This window comes from Cervus elaphus, chromosome X (genome assembly GCF_910594005.1).
Source record: "Cervus elaphus chromosome X, mCerEla1.1, whole genome shotgun sequence".
NCBI lineage: Eukaryota > Metazoa > Chordata > Mammalia > Artiodactyla > Cervidae > Cervus > Cervus elaphus.
Genome location: NC_057848.1, coordinates 80,241,050 through 80,266,766, shown reverse-complemented (window position 1 = coordinate 80,266,766; position 25,717 = coordinate 80,241,050). Strand labels below are relative to the sequence as shown.

General features: G+C 36.2%; 1 protein-coding gene across 1 annotated transcript in view; it reads right to left on the bottom strand.

The window, feature by feature from the left end:
* The window catches only part of IL1RAPL2 (interleukin 1 receptor accessory protein like 2), a 1,284,763-nt gene that overhangs the window by 306,058 nt on the left and 952,988 nt on the right, over window positions 1-25,717 (bottom strand). Inside the window, exon 6 of the mRNA XM_043897204.1 lies at window positions 12,168-12,242. Coding sequence (XP_043753139.1) covers window positions 12,168-12,242 — 75 coding nt within the window. The remainder of the gene's footprint in view (window positions 1-12,167; window positions 12,243-25,717) is intronic.

Below are 25,717 nucleotides of genomic sequence, written 5' to 3'. Positions count from 1 at the left end.
GAACTCTGTGGGAGAAGGTGAGGGTGGGATGTTTCAAAAGAACAGCATGTATACTATCTATGGTGAAACAGATCACCAGCCCAGGTGGGATGCATGAGACAAGTGCTCGGGCCTGGTACACTGGGAAGACCCAGAGGAATCGGGTGGAGAGGGAGGTGGGAGGGGGGATCGGGATGGGGAATAAGTGTAAATCTATGGCTGATTCATATCAATGTATGACAAAACCCACTGAAATTTTGTGAAGTAATTAGCCTCCAACTAATAAAAAAATTAAAAAAAAAATTGAGACCTTTTTAAATAGAGAGGGGACTTTGGAGGTTTTTTATATTGAATGGCCTTGGTCTGTTTGTTCAGTGACTTTGGATATGACACTGGTTTCCAGATCTGTAGAATTAAATAAAAATGCACTATTTCCTTCTGCCATGAATGAAGATTACTGGGATGTAGTTAAAATGCTGATGAGAGCAGGTTAAATACAATAAAACAACACATTTGAAGAAGACAACTGGAAGATGATTAATATAATTATTATTTGGCATATACAGACATGACGGAAGTCTGTTAATAGAAGGTTTAAAAGAAATAATAACCTAGTGAACTAACAGAACCATGGACTCACCTTTGACAAATGAGAAGTTCCATTCTTACTGAGCTATTTCTACACATTGTATGAAGGCAGGGTCTCCCCCTCATCTTTTGCAAAATTTAACATGTAACCTCTGCTAGCACCATCTTGTTTTTGCTCATGTTCTCTTTAAGAACACTTCACATATCAGAAGAAAGAAAAAAGTAAAATACCAGACATCAACACCTAGAACCAAAGAGCAAACACAGGCTACCAATCTACAAAGTTTAAGACCTAGTCTGATATACTAAGTGCTCACTCATGAGAACAATTGTTACCAGGTTATAAGTGGCTCTGTGGATAAAGAATCTGCCTGCAATGCAGGACATCTGGCTTATATCCCTGGGTTGGGAAGATCTCCTGGAGGAGGACATGGCAACCCACTCTAGTATTCTTGCCTGGAGAATCCCATGGACAGAGAAGCCTGGTGGGTTACAGTCCATGGGGTCACAAAAAGTTGGACATGACTGAAACAACTGAACATGCACATACGTATGCAAGCTAGTGACTAGACTGAAATAGAAAATAGCAAAACATCCAGAAGTGACTAGTAGATCATCCCTGCTAAACATTTGTACATATTTAATAGCAGAGTCAATAGTAATTCTGAGTTGTCTGATAATTGGTTAGGCATTCATTCAGTACCAATCCAGCTGATTCCTCACTAGTATGTTCAGTTAAACTGCCTGTGGGTGTCACAAAGAACTTTGATCTCCCCATGTGTCAGTGGTTAATAAAGACTCGCCCTGTTTTCCAAAAATATTAAAGAAATTAAGTAAATAGTACCTGAAAAAAAGCTTTGATTTACTTAGAGAAGTATACTACATAAACATGAGACATGATTATTAAAATTAATCCTTTTCCTTCTATAATTCTCTTACCTAAAATTGTCACAATTCTTTCCTCTCCAAAGAACTTAACACTTTTCCATAATTGAGTAAGGAATTTTCAGTTTGGCCTTAACCAGAATTCCCTCTCCTTTATGGCAGGTTCTCATTACAATTGCTCACATTCCTTTTGTTCCTTTGCTGACTCATCATCATACCATTGTCATCATCTCACCAAGTAAAGAATCTCATCAAACAGCTTAGCTACTAAGTGGAAAATCATCATTATAGCAGTGGGAGGACTCTCAACACATTTGCAACTAAGGAAAGCAAACTGTTACAGGCCCTCCATGGACCAAAGCTGCTATTCATGGAAAACAAATGTTTAAAGCATACACAAAATATCAATATATAGAAGCTCTGGGTTGATACTGCATTTGTAAATAAAACCAATCTGTATTTTTTGACATGATGCACACACTATTAATCCAATTTTTAAAATTCAGATACTGGCAGAACTAGACTGTTTCTGTTAGAACTGGTCTCAGGCTAGGTTTGCCTTTCACTTTTTTTGATGGTGCTCCTTTTTCACCCATGTGCTCTTAAACTGCTCCTAACCGCCAGGTGTGTCCTCCTGTCTCTCTAAGCCCCAGTTCTTTCCAACCTTCTTTTTGAGGGACCATGCCCAGTGGCCTTCCCAGGTGGCACCGTGGTAAAGAATCCACCTGCCAATGGAGGCAATGCAGGTTCGAGCCCTGGGTCGGGAAGAAGATCCCCTGGAGAAAGAAATGGCTACCCACTCCAGTATTCTTGCCTGAAGAATCCCATGGACAGAGGAGCTGGCAAGCTATAGTCCATGGGGTCACAAAGAGTAGGACACAACTAAATGACTGAACACAACACATGCCCAGTAACAATATGGAAATCCAGTGTCAATTCTTACAGGTCTCATGCCACTGTCTTTAACTTTTCAGTATCCATTTGTTGCTTGATTTTTGGATGGCTTCTCAGTCTCACTTTCTCACCTTGCTAAGAACCCAAGATTGGCATACTCTTTTACCTGACCTATTTTCTCACCACCTGTAAGCTTCCAGCCTTCAGGTTGTTACCTTGACTCTAGACTATCAGCTATGGCATCAGAAGCCTCTGAGATTTTCCTCCAGACCTCTTGCCTGTCCCTTATTTTGTGTTGAGTATGATCTGTGGTTGTCTACTATAACAGTACAGGAGATAATTAGGGAAAGGATGGGGAGGAAAGCAGAGAGGTTTTTTATATTCTCCAATTAACAGCAACACATGTACCTGTTAACAAAGCCAGATATTTTTATACCACTCCTGATAGCTCTATGTGATTTCTGGAAAAAACTGTTTCTAAGGGTTTGCCAGGTGGTGCAGTGGTAAAGATTCTGCCTGCCAGTGCAGGAAACGCAACTGATGCAGGTTTGATCCCTGGGTTGGGAAGATCCCCTGGAGTAGGAAATGGCAATCTGCTCCAGTAATCTTGCTTTGAAAATTCCATGGACAGAGGAGCTTAGTGGGCTAGAGTCCATGGGGTCTCAAAAAGTTGGACATGACTGAGCACACACACACAAGGAATCAAAAGATATTCCAAAGTTTAAGCCACATCTGGACAAATAAAGAGTAGAAAATAATTAAGGGACTTATTCAAATAATGAAAAACCACCCTTCCATTTCAATTCTGAAGACACTTAAAAGTGTTTACAGGTGAACCACCCACATGATATTTCCTTCAACTTTTTACAAGTTTACCTATAATATGAAATCCACCTGTATTTATATAAAATATGTTATTTGAGTTGGAAGCAGTACCTAAATTATTCTTTTTCCCCCAGTTCATGTTGGATGTTGAGACATAGTCAAAATATGTAGCTTTATTTTTTCCCTTTTCAGATATTTAAAAGGGATACACTAGCCACTACTCAAAATGGGTTAGAAGACAAAACTGTTGAAAAGTATTATAAAGCTGATGACATTTATATTAACACAGACAGAACACATTATTGGAGAATAGTGTCCTTAGTTGATACATATTCCTAATAAGTTCCAAAAGCAGAGAGTTTCCTAATGTATTTTTTAGTCTCTAATCTATCCTTAGTACCACTGAGTGACACAGATGAATTTCTTGGTATTGGTTCAGATGATGGAACATACATGCAGCTTTCTGGTCATTTATGTGTAAATGCCTTTGGAAAGATTTTCTATACTGTCTTGTGTTTCATAGCCTGTTTCAGGTATGCCTGTAGCTTCTGAATTACTTTGCCATTTGAAAATATGCTTTGGCATGTGTTACAATGGTCAAAAATTCAAAATAATGCTTTTTAACTCATTTCTATTTTCCCACTGAATTAATTCACACTGGATACTCTTTTAACTTATTCATATAGTATCACTCGCCTTCTATCCAAAATCCTTTTTTTAATAAGAGAACAAAACTAAGCCCCCGGGAGACTGTGTAAACAACTAACATTAATGGACATTATGGGTAAGTGTTAAGAGTGTCAACTTAGGTCTCACCATTTATAAACTGCTTAGTAACATCTCTGAGCCAAATTTTCTCATTTTAAAAATGGGCCACAGACATTTCTCCAAAGACATACAAATGACAAATAAACACATAAAAAGATGCTTAACATAATTAACCATTATGGAAGTATAAATCAAAACTAAAATGAGATACCACTAAACACCTGCTAGGATAACTATATCAAAGAAACGAAAAATAACAAGCATTGGTGAGGATGTGGATAAACTAGAATGCTTGTGTATTTCCACTGAGAATGTAAAATAGTGTATTTTCTTTGCAAAAAAAATATGGCAATTCCTTAAAAGGTTAAATATAGAGTGACCAATGATCTGACAGCTCTATTCCTAGGTGTAAATGATAACTCAAGAGGAATAATAACATATGTCCACACACACAAAAAAATTGTACACTACTATTTATAGCAGAATTGTTTATAATAGCCAAAGGAAAAAAGAAAAATGTTCTTAAGTTGATGTATGGATAAATAATATTTATTATATCCATAGAATGGAATATTATTTGGCAGTTAAAAAGGCGTGAAGTACTGTTATAAACTACAACATGCTTGAACCTTGAGAACAATATGTTAAGAAGCCAACCACAAAAGACCACATGTTGTACAAAGTCATTTATATTAAATGTCCAGAATAAGCAAATTTATAAAGAAAAATTATTAGTGGATTGCCTAGAGATGGTGGTGGGGGTGAAGGTAGGGGACTAAGAAGTGACTGCTAATGGGTTTGGAGTTTCAGGGGGCATATTAAAATGTTCTCAAATTGATTGTGGTGAGGGTTGCACAACTCTGAATGTATTAGAAATAATTGGAATATATGATTTGTCAGTCAGCTCTATGGTATATGAAAAATATCTTAATGATTCTCTTAAAAGTGGGACAAATAGTTGCATCTATCTCATAGAGTTATTGGGAGGATTAAATGATATAATGCATATAAAGTATTAATATAGTGTCAGTATATAGTAGTGTGAAAAGTGGAAATGTTAGTCACTCAGTCCTGTCTGACTCTTTGCGATCCCATGGACTGTAGCCCACCAGGCTCCTCTGTCCATGGAATTCTCCAGGCAAGCATACTGTAGTGGGTAGCCATTCTCTTCTCCAGAGGACATTTCTGACCCAGGGATTGAACCTGGGTCTCCTGCATTGCAGGCAGATTCTTTACCATCTGAGCCACCAGGGAAGCCTCAGTACATGGTAAGCAATCACTAAATGATAGCTCTATTGCTACTATGGATTACCTGGTAGCTCAGCTCTTAAACAATTTACCTGCATTTCAGGAGACCCCAGTTTGATTCCTGGGTTGGGAAGATCTGCTGGAGAAGGGATAGGCTACCCACTCCAGTATTCTTGGGCTTCCCTGGTGGCTCAGCTGGTAAAGAATCCTCCTGCAATGCGGGAGACCTTGGTTTGATCCCTGGGTTGGGAATATCCCCTGGAGAAGGGAACACCTACCCACTCCAGTATTCTGGCCAGGAGTATTCCATACAGTCCATGGGGTTGTAAAGAGTCAGACACTACTAAGCAACTTTCACTTTTTACTGCTACTTAATACTACTGGCAATAAAAACTAGTAAGAGTAGTAGAGTTATTATTAAAATAATACTACTAAGTATTATTATAACAATAATATCTATTACTAGTAGAACTATTACTAAATAATCTCTACTTCATGTGCAGTTATAATACATATAATACAATTGCTATAGTTGTTATTATATTACTAAAATGTCTCTATTACCCTGATAGCTTTTTTGAGGATATAATTTGGGGCCTTAGATAAAGTTACCATACTCAGTATGCTATAAAAAAGTAATAAACTGCAATCAGACAAATCTGATTGAAATCCCATTTTTACTGCTTACTAAATATGTAGCCTCAGGAAAGTTGTTTTATCTGAAGAAACTGAGTTTCTTCACCTGCAAAATGGTTCAATAATACCTATTACTACTTTGGGCTCTTGTGAGGAATAAATAAAACAGTGTATGTACAAATGTGTATTATAGTGTCTATACATAGTAAATTCTCAAATAAGTTTTAATATGCATAAAATCATGATATTGGCATTAATAAAAGTATGATGAAACACCCCACAGTTTATATTAATATGTCAATGAGGCATAAGCTTCAGCAATGCCCTAAAATAGCAATATATGGAATAGAGTTCTGGTCAACAATTATGTTATTCCTAAGGTGTTCATAATTAACTTGTTATATTAAAGATAAATCTTAAGTAAAGTGTTAACATTTTTCTTTTCATTATCAAGTGGCTCAAAACAAGTATGATTAAGTTATATAAATTTAAAGTAAGTAAACCAGTGTCAGTCTCAAGCATTAATATGACAGCCAACTCTTATGGAAAAAGCTGGCCCAGAATTTCCAAAGCTGTAAATAATGCAAACATTGTACAATCTGCGGAATAGAATGGCTTGCAGTTTGGGATATCTCAGGCTAAGCTTGTACATGTTATCCTGTAAAAAATAGATATTTTGGAAACAGCTCACTAACCCTAGAATATCTACAAGGAACAGTGAATGCTGCCATGAACCAGCTCCAATTGTGTGTGCCAAGAATGCTAAGTGAACTCATGATACCCTTCTTTTTCCTCTCCAAAGTCTTTACTTATTCAAGATTAAATGAAGGTTTTCAAGGAGTTATTTGAAGTTAAAAAGCACAGTAATATACAAAAACTAAAGTAATTTAAAGCAATCCCTTGCTACCAGCATTATATATATGCATATAATGTGATTCATGATGCATATATATGATTCCAGCTAATGGAATACTCATATATTGCTATTTATATTGATATTAATTGTGGCTTGACATTTTAGCTCAGTTGGTTGGTGACCTGCTTTGGATTATTTGTTCTATGACAACTTTAGAAGTAGTTGACTAATTTTGCTAAACTGAAGAGGCTCAGGGAGATCCTAAGTTTCCATCTTCAGTATTTACCATACTGAAGAAATGGTGGATAAATTAGGATTATAATATATTATATCCTGGCAATTTTTGATTATTTTAAAACAATTTAGTACTTGGAATGAGGCTACAACATTTTGTCATTATATTGGGTGAACCTCAAAGAGTATGGAATTGTTAATTTATGAGGTCCTGCCACAAAGAAATCACTCTTCTCTTTTCCCATCTCTGTTTTGGCCATTATCATGTGTGTATGTGTACTAAGTTGATTTAGTCCTGTCCATCTCTTTGCAGTCCTATGGACTGTAGTCCGCCAGGCCCCTTTGTCTATGGGAGTCTCCAGTCAAGAATACTGGAGTGGGTTGTCATGCCCTCCTCCAAAGGATCTTCCCAACCCAGGGATCAAACCCATGTCTCCTGTGGCCCCTGCATTGGCAGGCGGGTTCCTTACCACTAGTGCCACCTGGGATGCCCAAGCTGTTATCATATTGCATTGCAATTCTACTTACACATCTCTCTTCCCCACTAGACTTAGAAACACCTTAAGGCCAAGGCCCTGGTTTTATTCACCTCTATATTCCTAGGATCTAACACAGTATTTGGGATCCATTAAGAACTTGAAAAACGTTTTAAGGTAATTGAGTTAAAAAAAAAAAAAAAAAAAGGAAGATTTGACTGAACAGCTAACTTCTTAATTCAGGGTTCAATTAGTTATTTATTTTTTCCTTGTAGTCCTAAGTATTGCATTAAATACTATCTTTTCCCTTATTCTCTTGTAGTATACAGTGGTCTCTTAGGGGACTTAATATAATTTTCAGTAGAAACTGATATGCTGGTGAAATTGATTTTTGATGACGATTAAAACTCCTTATACACACAGAGAAAGTTTGAGCCTGTAGTACAAAACACAGTCATTAAAGATGAATTTACACAGCCTGTAAAAATAAAATAAATCCTGAATGAGATAGATGAGAAATAAAGAGAATCTTTGGTATTGGATCAGATTCATCTGGTATTCAATTAGCTTGTAATTATTCCACTCGTCTGAGTTTTTCTTATATAATTTAGACCCCAAGGTTTTAAGTCTTTAACACAAAAGAGAGAATAAACAGTGTTTATATCTATTTTATGCATAACACTGACTGGTAATTTAAGTCTTAGGAAACTTCCAGGAAAAATAGCTATCATCATCAATGAGAAGAACAGAGTACATTTCCAAATTCACCCTTAATTGAAATTAAATGTCACATCTCAAATCTTTCCATCCACATGCATTCATGGCTTTTTCAAAATTTCTAGGACTCTGTTACAGTTTGTAAAGCATGCATTTGGATTCTTTAAAAAAAAAAAAAAAAGCTGTATCCAAAAGAAAGGTCTACCTAGCATCAACACACTTCAAGTGGGGCAGATGCCTCTATGATGTTTTAATAATTTGATATTAAAGCATAATATAAATTAATATACTGTGATAGTGTTATTTTTTCTTATAAAACCATTGAAAATAGATTCCTTTTCAACTGCCAGAAACCTAATTAACCCTGGTATAGCAAAGGTTTATTCATCAAATTAAAAGCTAAATTTACCTTTAGAGAGAGAAAATAAGTGGAAGATTATAGGACCAAATTGGATTTGTGTGTGTTTTTTATGTATTGCTTTTGTCTTTATATTTCATACATTGCCACAAGCAGCTTTAACTGAATAGGCTTGCTTTGTGAAAACAAAAGTTTTAATATTATTTTGTTAAGAACATGTTTATCATCTCAAAATATATAGTTATTTGGTTAAGATTAATCTTCTTTCAGCATCACAATGTGAACACAATTTAGCAACAACCAAACTGTCATCACTATGTCAGCAAAAAGTATGTAAATTTCTAGAATCTTGTGGATGACTAATGGATTACACTATAGGAGAGAGAAAGTCAAGATGTCTATTTTCCTCTAGAGACACAACAAAATATCTGTACTGATGCCAACTCCATGCAATAAAAAGTATGCATTTCAACCCCAAATTTTCATTTACTGGCTTGCCTTTACAAATATGCAGAATTGAAAACTGATTGTAATCCTCAAAAAAAAAAAAAACACACAAAGTAAATAATAATTCCAGGTCATGTTTTTAAAACAGTCTTGAAATTGATACTTAAATAGCTCCTACAATATTTCTAATTTGGCATAAAATGCCTGCATGAGACTCTTCTTCATGGGGAAAACAGAATTCAAAATATTCTGGAGAAAATTAATTAATGTTGGCTCTGTGTATCTATTGTTTGACAAACTACACCTAGCTTAGTTGCTAATGATAAACTTTTTTGTTTGTTTATGATTTTGAGGGTCAGAAATCTAAGAAGAGTTCAGTTCAAAGGTTTATCTCTGAACTTAAAAGTCAGGGCATCTGGGACTGGAGGATTCACTTCCAACATGGATTCACACTCATTCACTCACATGTCTGGTTCCTTGGTTCTTTGTTAGCCTTTCTTTCATCAAATGGTATCTCATTCTCTAGGGCCTCTACATGTGGCTTGGGTTTCTCACAGCATGGTAATTTCAGATCAGACTAAGAGACCCAAAGTGAAGTTATGAGATTGCTTTTGGCCCAGCCTCCAATATCCTCAAATATTATTCCTTCCATACTCTATTGTCCAAGTATTTCCCAGACCAACCAGATTCAAGGGGAGTGGAATGAGAAACTACATTTAAATGGTAGGGATAGAAGAAAAAATCTGGGGCTAGCTTTAATCCACTATAACGTTATCTCAAAAATTTTAAATATTGGGATTTGGCAAATCTGAACTTGGTAATGTCCTTAGCCATTTAGTTCAGATTGTTATATTTTGGGTAGTTCTCATTTCAATTCTAGTTTTAAGGATATCTGAAGCTGCATGTGCTTGGTAAATTTTTAAAAAATGGAGTAAAATAATTTCTAGAGGTTTTGAGACCTTACTGAATTCTAAAACTTTTCAAGATATACAGAAGGATGTCCAATCACCCCAGTTATCTTTCTCTAGCTCAATTTTATGCTTAGGATTTCTAAGCCCTCATCATTCTGACTACAGAGCCCCCACCAACACTGAAGAGTTCTCTGACATTTAAAGAGCTCCTAACATCACCTTACGATTGAAGCATGAGTAAATTACAATACAAAATGATTTCCAGTTGTGAATAAACAGTACTAAATAAATCTGTGGAAAAGTTAAAATCACTTAAAATTAACCAGTCATGTGCTCCTTGCAATGCCAAAGATTTTGTTTAACTGATTTTGTTTTTCTTTCTCTGAATTACATGGTTGATTTAGCTAGCATCTTGGAGAAACAGCCTTTCTGGAATGAAAAATGGGCAGGTTTCCACTTTTCTGTCAATAAAGTTGTTTCCAAATTATGTAACAATATAAAAACTGAAAAGTTCAGCCTTGCATCTAAAGTAAATTGGAAGCAAATTACTCTAGTGCTTTCACAGGGTTATATTGTTGAGTTATTTTGGCATATATATCTAAGTTAGAATAAATAAATATGTATATATATGTATATGTATATATATGTGTATATGTGTGTGTGTGTGTATATATATATATATATATATAAGCACACATCTTAGGGATGTCCTGAATAGCACAGACAAGTGTGACACCCAGTGAGTCTGAATGATGAAATTTACTCCCTACAAAAGTTTCCCTCCTTACTTTAGAGCAACATTCCTCAAACTTTTCTGTTGAAGTTTGCTTAATGGCAGAGGAAAATGAAGAAGCATCTCCCTAGAGGCCACAAACACAAAATTTAGTCATGTTTTATTTGAAATGGTTGTGTGAATTTTGCTTTCTACTCCTTATTTCATGTTTTCATATAAAAATAACTTATCCATTTGAATCTTCAACAAATGATACAAGATCATTTTATGGTTTCATGTAACCCCTGGCAAACCACCAAATACTCTTGAGGTATTTTATTCCAGTATGGATGGGCAGATGTAAATAAAACTTACTGAAAGAGTGTGTCCACACATCTAGATTCGGCTTTAACAAAATGTGGAAGACTCTGCAAAGTAATATTCAGATGGTAGAGAGATAGTCTAATACTTTGACATTATCTACAGAATATTCAGCATTTTCACAGCCCACTCTTGACAACATGTTTATTATTTTGTTTTTTCTTTAAAATATTTAACTCTGCTACTCATATGGCTAGGCTGCATTAACTATAATGTGCTATGTTTCATTTTATAAAAATGAACAAGCTCTTAAGAATAGGTTAGAGGAATCTCGCACATATTTTCAAGATATAAACGAGCCTATAAAAATAAAAATTGGATTGGAAAGATCAAAGTTTGAGTCAAAAACTTCCAAAGTGAGTGAAATATTGGGGCCAATTCATCTTCCCTGGCTATATAATTGGTAGGTACCACTGTGGTCACATATTTCAATGTCACATACCCAAAGTATAACTAATAACTTTGCCAGCATATTTACCTAGTTATCTTGTTTAGTATTAAAGAAATTATCTGAAGTGAACAATAGAACAAAACCCAAGATAGACAAAAGCTCACAGATGTTAAAGAATGTAGTTTAATGGACATGGTTTGAAAGAGACACTAGCAGGTCTCTGAGTTTTAAGCTTAAAGTTCTTGGAATATAAGGATTAGTGGTAAGAGACTCAAAAAGAGGCTCAATACCTTGTGTCTTTATTTCAGTCTGTAAAAAGACAGTAGCAACTATAAATCAACTTGTTTCTTTTTGTTACACCATATTATTTATAAATATGCAGGATCTCAACCTAAAAACAAGTTTTTAAGTTTTAAATAGTCCTGAATTGTGCCACTGGAAATAATATTATCAAATCATTCTAAAGGTTGTACTGAGGGGCTGTTTTATCTTGAAAAAGGGCTTGTTCTCCAGGAGTTAATGCCCTCTGAATAAAAATTTTGAATGGACAAGCATGAAAAGTTTTCTGTACCAATCACCAATGCATGACACCCAGGAATCTATCAATCACAGAGTCAAAAAGCTCTGTCCTATAGCGCAGTAAATACCCAGTGTAACCAATTAGTATTACCATTCTTTGATGCAATAAAAACTCATTTCCTTAAACTGCTATTGCACTGAACTCCAGGGTTATAAATGAGCAGATGCAAATTGATTTGCATGAAATAACAGTAGCAGTAAACCTTTCCTGATTCATGAAATTTTCTCCATCTGTTAACAGAGAGCAAGTTTAAGATCTATTATTTCCTGAAGGAGACTTACCCAGCTGGACATCTATAACACTTGGCTGATTCTCCATGGGGAACAATGGCTTGGGAGGTTTGTCTGTGAGTAAAGCTAGAAGAGAAAATGAAATAAATTACAGGATGAGAAAGATTCTACCCTGTATGGTATTTAATGTCTGTAAACTTGATAGCATGTAAACATTTATCAGACAGTGTTCCTACATGAGTTGTTACTCTATCCATACAATATCCATTTCCTAGCACATTTAGAGTGCTGTTGATTCACTGTAAATTGGCTACTTACTTTGAAAGCTACACTTTCCAACAAGATCAAATGAATATCTACTTTGAATGGTTTTATTAGCTTGTGAGTGTCAAGAAATAGAGATTTTTTAAAAGTATAATCATATAAACATTAAATCTTCAGACCCACGTAAAATATTCTTAGTGACATGAATCCTAATGAACATTTTTGGTGGACTGAAACTTCTGCACCTCTGAACCATCCCTCACTCTCCATCTCAATCTCTAAAACAATATAACAAAAGACACTGGTAACTTCATTAGTATAATTGATAATTGATCAAAAACACTGAACAAATATATTTTTCCCACTAAGTCCTGTGCTAAGCGTTAAGGGAAAAGAAGTAAAATTTTCATCTTTGCATTCAATGTATAACCTAGGAGTATGAACACAGAAGTAGCACATGAACTAAAGATATTAAAGAACAAAGAAGACAATTTAATAAAACATTGTACCATTTGAGTTATAAAACTATAATGTGGAGGGATTTCCCTGGTGATCTAGTGGCTAAAACTTCTTGCTCCCAATTCAGGAGGACCGGGTTCCATTCTTGGACAGAGAACTAGATCCCATGTGCCTCAGCTAAGAGCTCATACGCAGCAACTGAAGATTCTGCGTGCTGTAATGCATAGTGAACATCCAACAGGCTTCAACTAAGACCCATGACAGCCAGATAAAGAAATTAAAGCTATACGGGGTAAAGGAATGGAGAAAGGACAGGTCAAAATTTGTTGTCAGGTTGGGCAAAGTTTTATGAAGGAAATGAGTCTCCACACAGACCATAAGAAGTGGAAAAGATTTGGAAAGGCAGAGTAATGAATGAGAAACACAGGGAAAATTAATAACATAAGTCAAGGATTAGAGGGCTTCCCTGATGTTTCAGCTGATAAAGAATCTGCCTGCAATGTGGGAGACCTGGGTTTAATCGCTGGGTTGGGAAGATCCCCTGCAGAAGGGAATGGCTGCCCACTCCAGTATTCTGGCCTGGAGAATTCCATGGACTTTATAGCGCATGGGGTCACAAAAAATCGGACAGGACTGAGCAACTTTCACTTAGCAAGCACACTGGGATTAAAGTTGAACAATCTGGTAAGAAGGAGTTGAGTGGGGTGGGGTAAAAATAAGTTGTTCATGACGTGAATTAATTGGAAATAACACGATATAATTGAGCTCACTTCTAGAGGATCTTGAGACATATGCAGAGCAATCTGGACATGATATAGTAGGCTAGAAGACCACTGTAGAGTTTTGGAAAAATAGCAACAAAAGACTATCTAAAAGATTATCTATCTTTAGTGCTATCTAAAGACAAATGGCTTGATATGTACAAAGGTCTGGGGGGAAAAACAGCTTAAGAGGATTCAGTAACAATGCTGCAGTGAGGGGATAAGGAGTCAGAATATTGAAGTCTAGAGAAATGTTTTTTTTTTTTTTTTTTAAATGAGGAAAATTTGAGAGTCACCTAGAAGAAAGAAATGCAAGGACTTGGCACATAGATATAAAATGCTTTATGACAAAATTTATGTGATGCTAATATTTATATCTTGAGTTCCTTTTAATTATCTCTGTATTTATGCCTTACTTCAACTATCCAGCTAGACTCTTACCTACCTAGGGGAAATGTTTTATACTTCTTTGTAATTCACAAGCGACCTAGAGTAGGGCTAGGCATGTAAGAGATAATCATTAAAGCATTGTTAATTGATTGGTTAGGAATTCTTGCTGACATTAGATAAGTTCATCTCATATTTGCAAAGATATTTAAATGAAAAGAGAGACAAGAGTTGGGCACACGATAGGTAAGGTTGTGTGCTAAGTCGCTTCAGTTGTGTCCGACTCTTTGTGACCCTATGGACCGTAGCCTGCCAGGCTCCTCTGTCCATGGGATTCTCTGGGTAAGAATACTGGAGTGGGTTGCCATTTCCTTCTGCATGGAATCTTCTCTACCTAGAGATCAAACCTGGGTCTCCTGCATTGCAGGCAGACTCTTTTCCACTGAGTCACCTGGGAAGCCCAGGTAAGGTTAGGGAAATGCACAAACTTGGCGATATACACACAAAAAATTGTGGATAACAAACAAAGGCACCGAAAAAGAGCTTTACATAACATTAATTTTATCTTCCTGATATCCAAACTATTCAGGAAAATTTTAGTGAATTGTTCTCATTTTTCCAATAAATCTTTGTTGATGACCTGTAATGCATCTTGTCCTTACAGAATTAAGTGATCTATTTTTCTAACTAAGCTGATTGTAGCATAATATAGGCAGACATACAAATTTAATATCTATAGTCTTCATTTTTTCAATATTCCAGTTATTTTTAATACCCTTATGTGTAAATATTTGAAATACAAAGAATATGCTTTAGACAAAATTTAAATATTTGTATACAAAACCCAGTCACAATAGATGTTCACTTTTGTTGTTTGCTATTGTTTGAAATAGCAAAATGTTGAGTATTACCAAAATATCCATCAGTAGGAGTCTGGTTAATAATATTATGTTACTTCTATATAGTGATATATTATGATACATCTACTTAAAAAAATGAGGTAAATCAGTATGTCTATCATGAAATATCTCTAAGATACACTATTCAATGAAAGAAACAAGGTTCTAAGCAGTGTGCATAATAATACTATCCTTTTTGTGAAAAATATATGTGTGCATGCACATGTGCTATGCATTTATAAATTGGTATAAGCATGGAATATTTCTGAATGGATACATGTGAAATTCATAACAGTGATTTCCTCTGAGGAGAAGAACTAGGTGGCTGAGGAATAGTGGTGGATAGGTTAATTTTCACTGTATACCTTTTGTACATTTCGAACAACGTGAATATATTGTGTATTAAAAGCATGAATAAAATTAAAATTAAATAAAGTCCTGCCACCTGCATTTTATTTATAAAGGAATAATTTTGGTTATTTGGTATAATTATTGTCAATCTGCCTTACACATCTAGATTATAGATACCTTGATTGCTGGAGACTGTTCTTAGTATTATTTTCAAATATGTCTTGCCACCAAATGTATTATTTGGAATGTGGTAGGTGGGAAGTAACTTGAGGTAATGTATTTCATGCTCAAAGTTGAGTATGTTGGCTTACTTTCATTAGGATACAAATTTGGAGTCATGGTTGCCCCCCATTCTAAAATTTGCCATGGACTATGGATATATTTACTCTGATTTTATGATTGTTAAGTGTCAACTACTAACATTTATTAATATTCATGATAATTTTAGGTGCCTTACATTCACAGGTGGTTCATAATTTTCAGTTATGTGCTTTCATATACATTAGCTCATGTGATCTACACAATGACTTGGAAGGTAAGGAAGATAGAATTATGGCCACCTTAGAGATGAAGCTAAATGAAGCTTATGGTATCTCATTTGGTGCCCCCTTGTGATCAAAATCTCCTATATGCAGAATGGAAAGGAAGATAGACATAAATTGTAGGCAGGAAACAGGTAAAAAATGCTAAGTACTGAATCAATGATTTTAGCCTCTTTGACTACAGACTAATCAACTACGCAAGGTTCCCAGGCCAGTGACAGTGGCAAACAGTCAGATGAAACACAGTTTCTAGAGAACATTTCATGCATATACATTTTTTCCCCAAACCCATGAATGAAAGGAAATGAACTTGCACTTATCCTAACACATCCCAGTGGGATGTATGGGCGTGGAACCTCATTAAATTCCAATATCATGTCTAGGCCTGGGAATTGCCAAGAAGTGCAGAACATTTGTGATGATAAAGCAGCAACTTCAGCAGTTCATCTGGATCCTGACCAGAAGCCCACAGACAAATCTATCAGCGTCCAGCATAATTACAGTATTTGCAGATTAGCTAGAGCAGATGCCATGAACAGGCAAGCTCATTTCTTTCTTCTTCTTTTTTTAAAACCTCATCTGAAAATCACAATTACTGTTTGGGAAATGAAGGGGAGAACTGTCAATACCAGGCTCCATGAACCACACAGTGGAGATTCACAGTTTTATTAGAAAACTTATCTTGGACTTCTAGACTAATTGAGGTCTGAGCTAGTCTTTGAATTTGCTGCTTAAGCTTCATGTTTTGATGGAAAGAATGGGAGCAAGGGATGCAGTTTGGTACTAACATTTAAGTCCAGAATTTCTTCCTGCATTTCCCTCTGTAGCTGCTCATGTTTAATTATCCTTAAATATAATTGCTGTACAGAGTATACCATGGTATTAGTCTTAATGTGCTACTGAAGCTATGACTGTTACCACTTGTTTCTTCCTAAAGCTAAGTTTTATATGTTTGATACTAACTTTTCTGAGGAGAATGTCCAAATTACCTCTTCCTTTCCTATTGCAGGCAACAGTTGTATATACCTGTGCAACCAGAACAATTGATTTGACTGAAATGATGGATACATTTCTGTGAACTTAGTGTGAGAAATCAGTAGAATCAATTGTTAGATTGAATAAATCAATTTATTGGACTATATTGCCTAAGAGTTACATACAGTTATTATAAGTTTCATTGTCTTCTTTTGTTAATGTGTCTCTAATTAGACTTGCCAGCGAGCCAAGCAGGAGGGAATAGGACAGTTGGATGCAAAGGACACTAAGTATGAACCCACTAGAATCACGAAGTGACTATTTAATTTTTATGAATGAAGACATTATGAAATGTGTATGTTTAGCTCAACAAAATGTATCCCTCCAAATCCATCCAATATCAGCACTGAAATCATATTCCAAAATCATTAGTTTCACCACAACATTTAACCATAAAAAATCTCCCAATATTCCCTACATTTATAAGAGGATAGAATCTGAACTTATCAGGTGAATATAAAGGCAGCCATGATACAGCCTTAAAAAAAACAAAACAAAACAAAACCTCTTCCTGCATTCTTACGCACTCCTTTACTTTATCTGTACTTTGTTTGGCCAAGTTACTTGCCTGATTTACACATTGCAACTCTGTATCTAAGCTTGGAGACAAATTATAATAGTTACCATAATTACAATTTATTTAGTATCTGCCATGTGCTCAGCCTTTTTTAAGACATTTTATATTACATTTTACAAATAACTTTCTCAAACTCAAGGAGCTCTTGACTTGTACAAGAGGGATCTGAACTGAGTTATGTCTGACTTCACCATGCTGGCAATGCCTTTTGAAGACCTTCCTCTTCACCATCCCAAGTCCTATCTATCTTCCAAAAGTCAGTTGAAACCCTACATCCTATAGAAAGCCTTCCCTAATAAAAGCCTAAACAAACCTTTCCTCTCTCTGAAATCCTAAAGCAAGTAAATTTCTTTCTGAAATCCTAAAGAAAGTAAAAACTCTTTCTTTGAACCATTCATTTGGTTCTCTGCATATGTTGCTTTAAAAACAAATTCAACATCATTTTATATGGTTATTTCTAGTCTCCCTAATGAGATTTTGAAGTTCCTAGATGACAAGAATCATGTCTCGCATAACTCAACAGTTAAGATAGTGTCTGACACTGTGGAACAAATAAACACAATCTTCAAATTAATTTTCCTATTGAATTCTTTCTGTAAAAATGGGTGCTTCTCATAGGGTTCTTAGGTTACAAGGAACAGAAACACACTCTTGTTAATTTAAGCAAAAAGGGAATTTATCAGAAGGATGTTTCAAGGATGGACAGGATGTCTGGGGGACTAAGTTTAGAAACAAGAAAGAAATCAGGCCAGGTCTAGATGTACAGGCAGAAAGGAACTACACCACAATTTTATCTCGATTCCATTACTGGACTGAATTCACTCCAACTGGTTTTCTGTGTTTTTTTAATTTGCTTTGTCTTGCTGTGCTGCATCTTGTTTTCTGTCCTTGTGTCATTTTGAGCAAGATTCAAAATCTGAGGAAAGAGAAGCTGAAGGGACAAGATTGAAAGTCCAGCCCTAGCCAAGACTGCATGCACACCCCAAGGAAAAGAAGAATCTCCCTAAAGCAAGATTTCACTGTCTCAGCAACATTATTAATTTTCAGTGCCAGATAATTTTCTCTTATAGGTGGCTGTCTTCTGCATCATAGAATGTTTAATGGCTTCATTGGCCTGCAGTCACTCAATGCTAGTAGTAACCTCCCCCAGCTGTAACACCCTAAAATGTCTCCAAATATTGGCAAATGCACCTAGGGAACAAAAGCACCCTAGGTTGAGAACCACTGTCTTGCAGGAAACTTAGGTTCTCTGTTGTTCTGAGGGAATTGAAGATCTTCAGAAAGATTTGGGAACAGTCTTCACATGGAAGAAGAAAATGGAGGTCCTTACTAAGCAAATTAGGACGAAGGAGCGCCAGGGATCTTGTTAATATCCTTAAAGATTTCTTGTAATCATGAAAGGAGATTCTCCAAGTCTAGCCAAAGTAGTTGACTAGCTTCAAGATTTCATAAATTGAACACAGAATGAATCCAGACATTGCTGAGTTCTGGAAACACCATAAGCCTTACTATTTCTTGGAAAGGACTATCTCTGAGTTAACTTCAGAGACTTCCTAATTTTGAATTATGATGCACATTTTTTACTGACTACTTAATGAATATAAAGTTCCATATATTGTGAAGGTTTCATTTCTAGGATTACTAAGTTAAGAATCCCCTGTTTAGGTAATCATTCAGGAAACATATATAATAAATACGATTATTTAATATCATCTTTAATCCTCCAAATCTGGAAACTCAAATAGGACCAGCATTAGATATAATGTGTCTCCTTTGCCCTAAGCTTCCTCTTTTTGTGTACCCTATTTCAGAGGAGTTTCTTTTCCAGCCTGATTTTATGCACCCAGTATGTCTCGCTAAACAAATCTTGCTGCAAAGAAACCTCTGTGATCTTCCCAGTGCACCAGGCCCGAGCACTTGTCTCATGCATCCCACCTGGGCTGGTGATCTGTTTCACTATAGATAATATACATGCTGTTCTCTCGAAACATCCCACCCTCGCCTTCTCCCACAGAGTCCAAAAGGAAGGTGGGAGGGAGGATCGGGATGGGGAATACATGTAAATCCATGGCTGATTCATGTCAATGTATGACAAAAACCACTACAATATTGTAAAGTAATTACCCTCCAACTAATAAAAATAAATTAAAAAAAAAGAAACCTCTGTGATTTAAATATTAGTATGAATTTAACATATCTGAACCTCCTTTCCTAAGGATAGTCACTTTTGAAGAATTGTCTGGAAATGTGTAAGGGCAGGCTTTATTCCTTAATAGAAGGTTAAACAACAAGCACAAAACTGGCCTCAGGACCCTTCTCTTTACTCCTGTCTTTACACTGGTATTGGACAACAGACAGGGTAGGCTTCAGCAGAAGTTAATGAAGACAGATACATTATTTTCCTCAAGATTCCAACCAACATTACTATGAGTGATTTCTCTACTTAACATTATCTTAGGAAAGACAGTCCAGACATAGTTTAAATTAAATAACACATTAATGTCCATGAAAAGTCTTGTTTTCACTTCAGTCTGTTACAACCTCCACCAACTAAGTGTGTGCATGTGTATGCTCACTCGTGTTGAACACTTTGAAATCCCATGGACTGCAGCCACCAGGCTCCTATATTCGTGGAATTTTCCAGTCAAGAATACTAAAGTGGGTTGCCATTTCCTTCTCCAGGGGATCTTCTTGACTCAGGGATCAAACCCAGGTATCCTGCACTGGCAGGCAGATTCTTTACCACTGAAGCACCTGGGAAGCCCTCCATCAATTAAGCACTACAGCAATTAATTTTTTATAAATATTTTCTCCACCAAAACTCAATATCTTTGCCTCATTTAAAATAGGAGGGGGCAGACTGACATATTATTCATCTATCAATTCCATCCAGAAAGAATATGTATTCTCTATCTGTTCCAGCTATGGTAGAAAAGCTGTGATAGAGTCAGGAAAAATAAATCAAGTCAGTGATTCCAAGAGTCATTGTAGATTTGTTTCAAATCATTGATGGCTTGACCTTCAGATATTTGGAAGTACATCTCCCATACCTCCCTACTCCTAACTAAAAATAATTCCCTTTAGTAGGTCACTGTTTGGAGAAGTAAATGGCAACCCATTCCAGTATTCTTGCCTGGAGAATTCCATGGACAGAGGAGTCTGGCAGGCCACAGTCCATGGGGCCACAGAGTTGGACACAGCTGAGCGACTAACACACACACAAGTCACTGTTACTGATGGTGGTGGCTCATGATCCTAATGCATGCATTTGAAAGATAAAATTACTGAAAACCTCAGAGGTAAATAGACAGGAGGTCATATTCATAGGATTAAACTGTTCTTTTAGTACAAACACAGTCTAGTTCCACTAAAATACTCCTGCCATCATTTAAAGCCATTCCAAGTATTTGTCTTTATTTAGCATAAAGTTTAAGTCAGATATTTTCTTTGACTCAGTAGGTGATCCTTTAACAAGCAGATACTAAGTTGCCAGGGAAGTGCTAATTGTTGATATCTGCCAGGCTATTGCCCCCTGCACAGCTCAGAACTCCTGACCTTCCCATCCCCAGCAACTGCTCTGGGCATGTGGCTCAAAGACTGTATCCTGCCTTGCAATTCAATTGATGTGCCTTGAGGGTCATGAATGGTCAGAGTTGCTGTGAAGTTGCCCTAAGGTGCCCTTTCCTCTATATTTATTTAAACTAATGTTTGAGTTTTGAGCAATGCATGAGCTTTGGGAAAGCTTGAGCATAAAGGCAGGGCAACTTCTTCTCAATGCCATTTGACATAGGGCCCTTCTCTGGGGAGAACAATGTTTATTCAGCACAAATCTGCCCAGACATAAAACAACTTCTTCAAACTTGAAAAGGAAACAACCTTGGGGGAAATTGAAACTTAAACAGAGGTTGTGACAGTAGGTTTCTCTCTCTCTCTCTCTCACAGAACACACTTTTTCTTCACTTTTGCCTTTTCCCCCTCAAGAAAGAAAATCAAGAAAGATTTTTGCCTTCTGTCTTTAAAATAGTACTCCCGGGGTACTTCTGCTTATAGTGCACTTAAATTAATATAGTGTACTTCTGAGTTCCACATACAACTTGGGATATAGTTAGCACTAAATAATGAGAAATTGATTAGTTTTATTTTTTCAGCTTTATTGACATATAACTCTGTGTAAGTTTAAGATCTTGAGGGGGGGGAAATGGCAACCCACTTCAGTATTTTTGCCTAGAGAACCCCCTAGACAGAGGAGCTTGGCAGGTATGGTCCATGGTGTTGCAAAGAGTTGGACATGACTGAAGTGATTTAGCTTGTATGCACAAGTTTAAGACACACAATGTATTGATTTGATACACTTTTATATTGTAATACAATTACCACCATAGAGTTAACTAATATCTCCATCAGGTCACATAATTTCCTTTTTGTGGTAAGAATATTTAAGGTCTACTCTCTTAGCAATTTTCAAATATATATTGCAATAATGTTCATTATAGTCACCATGCTGTGTATAAGATTCCTGGAACTTATTCATCTTCTAATAAGTTTGTACTCTTTGACCAACATCTCACCATTTTTCCCACTTTCCAGCTCCTAGTAACCACTGCACTAGTCTCTGTTTCTTTGAGTTTGGCTTTTTTTAGATTCCACATATAAGTGGTATCATGCAGTATTTGTCTTGTCTGACTTATTTCACTTGGTACAGTGCCCTCTAGGTCCATCCATATTGTTGCAAATGGCAAGATTTCCTTCTTTTTCAAAGAGGAATAGTATTCCATCATGTATCTTTATTAGATAGGTCAAGTTTCAACTTGCATCAAGATCCTCATTGGCTTTTGTGGTTACTGATCTGTCAGACTCTAGAAATTTGGTCCTGATAGGCTTAGGAATGTAATAAGATACTCAAAGATAGATAATTTTGGAGCTAGACAGAGATTTATTTGTCTAATTTATCTGGCTATTTTGACAGATGAAGAAATTGAAAGGCAGAAAGAGTTGCTGAACATTATATCACAAATTAGTGATAAAGCATAAGACTAAAACCCAGGTTTTCTGAATTAAAGATCAATATTCTTGCCACCGCCCCATGACTAATATTGATTAAACATGCCACTGCAGATGGTGACTACAGGCATGAAAGATGCTTGCTCCTTGGAAGAAAAGCTATGACCAAACTAGACAACATATTAAAAAGCAGAGACATTACTTTGCCAACAAAGGTCCATCTAGTTAGAGCTATGGTTTTTCCAATAATCATGTATGGATGTGAGAGTTGGACCATAAAGAAGGCTGAGCAATGACGAATTGATGCTTTTGAACTGTGGTGTTGAAGAAGACTCTTGAGAGTCCCTTGGACTGCAAGGTGATCCAACCAGTCAATCCTAAAGGAAGTCAGTCCTGAATGTTCATTAGAAGAATTGATGCTGAAGCTGAAGCTCCAATACTTTGGCCACCTGATGTGAAGAACTGACTCATTGGAAAAGACCCTGATGCTGGGAAACATTGAAGGCAGGAGGAGAAAGGGATAACAGAGGATGAGAAGGTTGGATGACATCACCAACTTGTTGGACACGAGTTTGAGCAAGATCTGGGAGTTGTTGATGGACAGGGAAGCCTGGCATGCTGCAGTCCATGGGGTCTCAAAGAGTCAGACACGACTGAGCAACTGGACTGAACTGATGCATTCCGTGCCAAGGTCTTTTACATTCACTCCGTCATTAAATCCTCAAAACAATATATGAAGTAGGTCCTAACATTATCAATATTTGACAGATGAGAAAACTGAGGTTCAGTGAGATTAAGTGACTTGGCTAAAGTCATATTGCTGATAAATACATTATGGGTCCAGGATTCAACCTAAGTCTATTTGACTCTTGAGTCTGAGCTCATAGATACTACTCTATACTGTTACTTCTCTTCCTTGTTTTTTGACTTCAAACTCTGTTTCTTTTTTATTCAAAACATATCCAGTTTCCATATAAGTATCTCAAAAATAGTTATTTTATTTAATTGATGGAGTTTGAGGATGAGCTGACTGAATACCCTTTTTTTCTTTTTTTTTTTAAATGTTTATTGGAGTATAATTGCCTTACTACGTTTTGTTAGTTTCTACTGTACAGTAAAGTGAATCAGCAATAATAGTACATATATGCCCTTTTTTGGACTTTCTTACCATTTAGGTCACCACAGAGCACTGAGTAGAGTTTCCTGTGCTATACAGTTCTCATTAGTGATCTGTCTTATACATAATATCAATAGTGCATATATGTCAATCCCAATCTCCCAATTTATCCCACCCTCCCCTTTCCCCTTTAATATCCATATGTTTGTTCTCTATGAATGAGTCTCTCTTTCTGCTTTGTATAACTTCCTCTGCATCTATACAATTCTACAGGTCAAATAGTGGGATAAAAGTTCAATTTGGATTGGTGTTATTCATTCTTTCAATCAGCTAACAAAAGTTTATAGCTCTTCTATTTTAAAATGGTACTCTATTAAACAGTGTATGTGTCCATGCTGGGGTTGGGGATGTAAAGCACAACTTTGAAGAATATATGGAGTAATATCCAAAGAGTTAATCTAGTATGAGAGATAGGCATGTACAAATGAATGACAAGAAGTAGAAATTGCCTATTTTAGTTTTTCTTGCTATTACAACAAGTTATCAAAAACTGAGTGGTTTAAGACAACATATTTATCTTATAGTTTGAGATGTCAGAAGTCTAACATGGATCTTACAGAACTAATAGTAAGGTGTTGCTAAGGCTGTGTCCTTCACTGAGGCCCTAGGCAACAATTTATTTCCTTTCTTTTTCCAGCTTATAGAGGCTGCCCATATCCCTTGGTGCTTGATCTTCTTCCATCCACTAAGCCACCAAAGGTAGCTTGAGTCCTTCTCACATGATGTCATGTAACTCTTCTCTTCTGCCTCCCTCTTTCAGTTTTAAGGACCCTTGTGATTACATTGGGCTCATTTGGGTAATTAAGAAAAACTTCTCTATTTTAAAGTGACATGATTAGCAATCGTAATTCCATTTGTAAACTTAATTTGCCTTTGCTATATAACCTAACAGATTCCTAACAGATTAATATGTGGACATCTTTGGAGAGCCATTATTCTGCTTACTAAAATGTCACAAAAGGTAATCAAATAAAATGCAAATGGAATAAATGGAATTTACAGAAGGATATGAAATCTTGGCTGTCATATGGAAGAACATATTAATACACTGCATGTGTTGTATTTTAATGAAAACTTTGGTTTACTGGTTTCATTTCAGGCAAATCAGTTTGTGAACAGGGACACAGTCTTTATATTTAAAACAGAAGTCCATCAAGACAATTAGTTAATTGTGTACATTGTAATTTGAATACATTGGGCTGCTATTGATAATTCTGTTTTAACCTTAGTGATTTCTTTATCTATAACTATCCTTTTCATTATAGGGGACTAGAATGAAAAAGTGGGAAGTCAAGAAACACCTGGAGTAACAGGCAAATTTGACCTTGGAGTACGGAATGAAGTAGGGCAAAGGCTAATAGAGTTTTGCCAAGAGAACGCACTGGTCATAGCAAACACCCTCTTGCAACAACACAAGAGAAGACGCTACACATGGACATCACCAGCTGGTCAACACCGAAATCAGACTGATTATATTCTTTGCAGCCAAAAATGGAGAAGCTCTATACAGTCAGCAAAAACAAGACCGGGAGCTTATGTGGCTCAGATCATGAACTCCTTATTGCCAAATTCAGACTTAAACCGAAGAAAGTAGGAAAAACCACTAGAACATTCAGGTATGACCTAAATCAAATCCCTTATGACTATACAGTGGAAGTGAGAAATAGATTTAAGGGACTAGATCTGATAGACAGAGAGCCTGATTAACTATGGATGGAGGTTCGTGACATTGTACAGGAGACAGGGATCAAGACCATCCCCATGGAAAATAAATGCAAAAAGGCAAAATGGTTGTCTGAGAAGGCCTTACAAATAGGTGTGAAAAGAAGAGAAGCGAAAACCAAAGGAGAAAAGGAAAGATATTCCCATTTGAATGCAGAGTTCCAAAGAATAGCCAGGAGAGATAAAAAAGCCTTCCTCAGCAATCAATACAAAGAAATAGAGGAAAACAATAGAATGGGACAGACTAGAGATCTCTTCAAGAAAATTAGAGATACCAAGGGAACATTTCACGAAAAGATGGGTTTGATAAAGGACAGAAATGGTATGGACCTAACAGAAGCAGAAGATATTAAGAAGAGGTGGCAAGAATACACGAAAGAACTGTACGTAAAAGATCTTTATGACCCAGATAATCACAATGGTGTG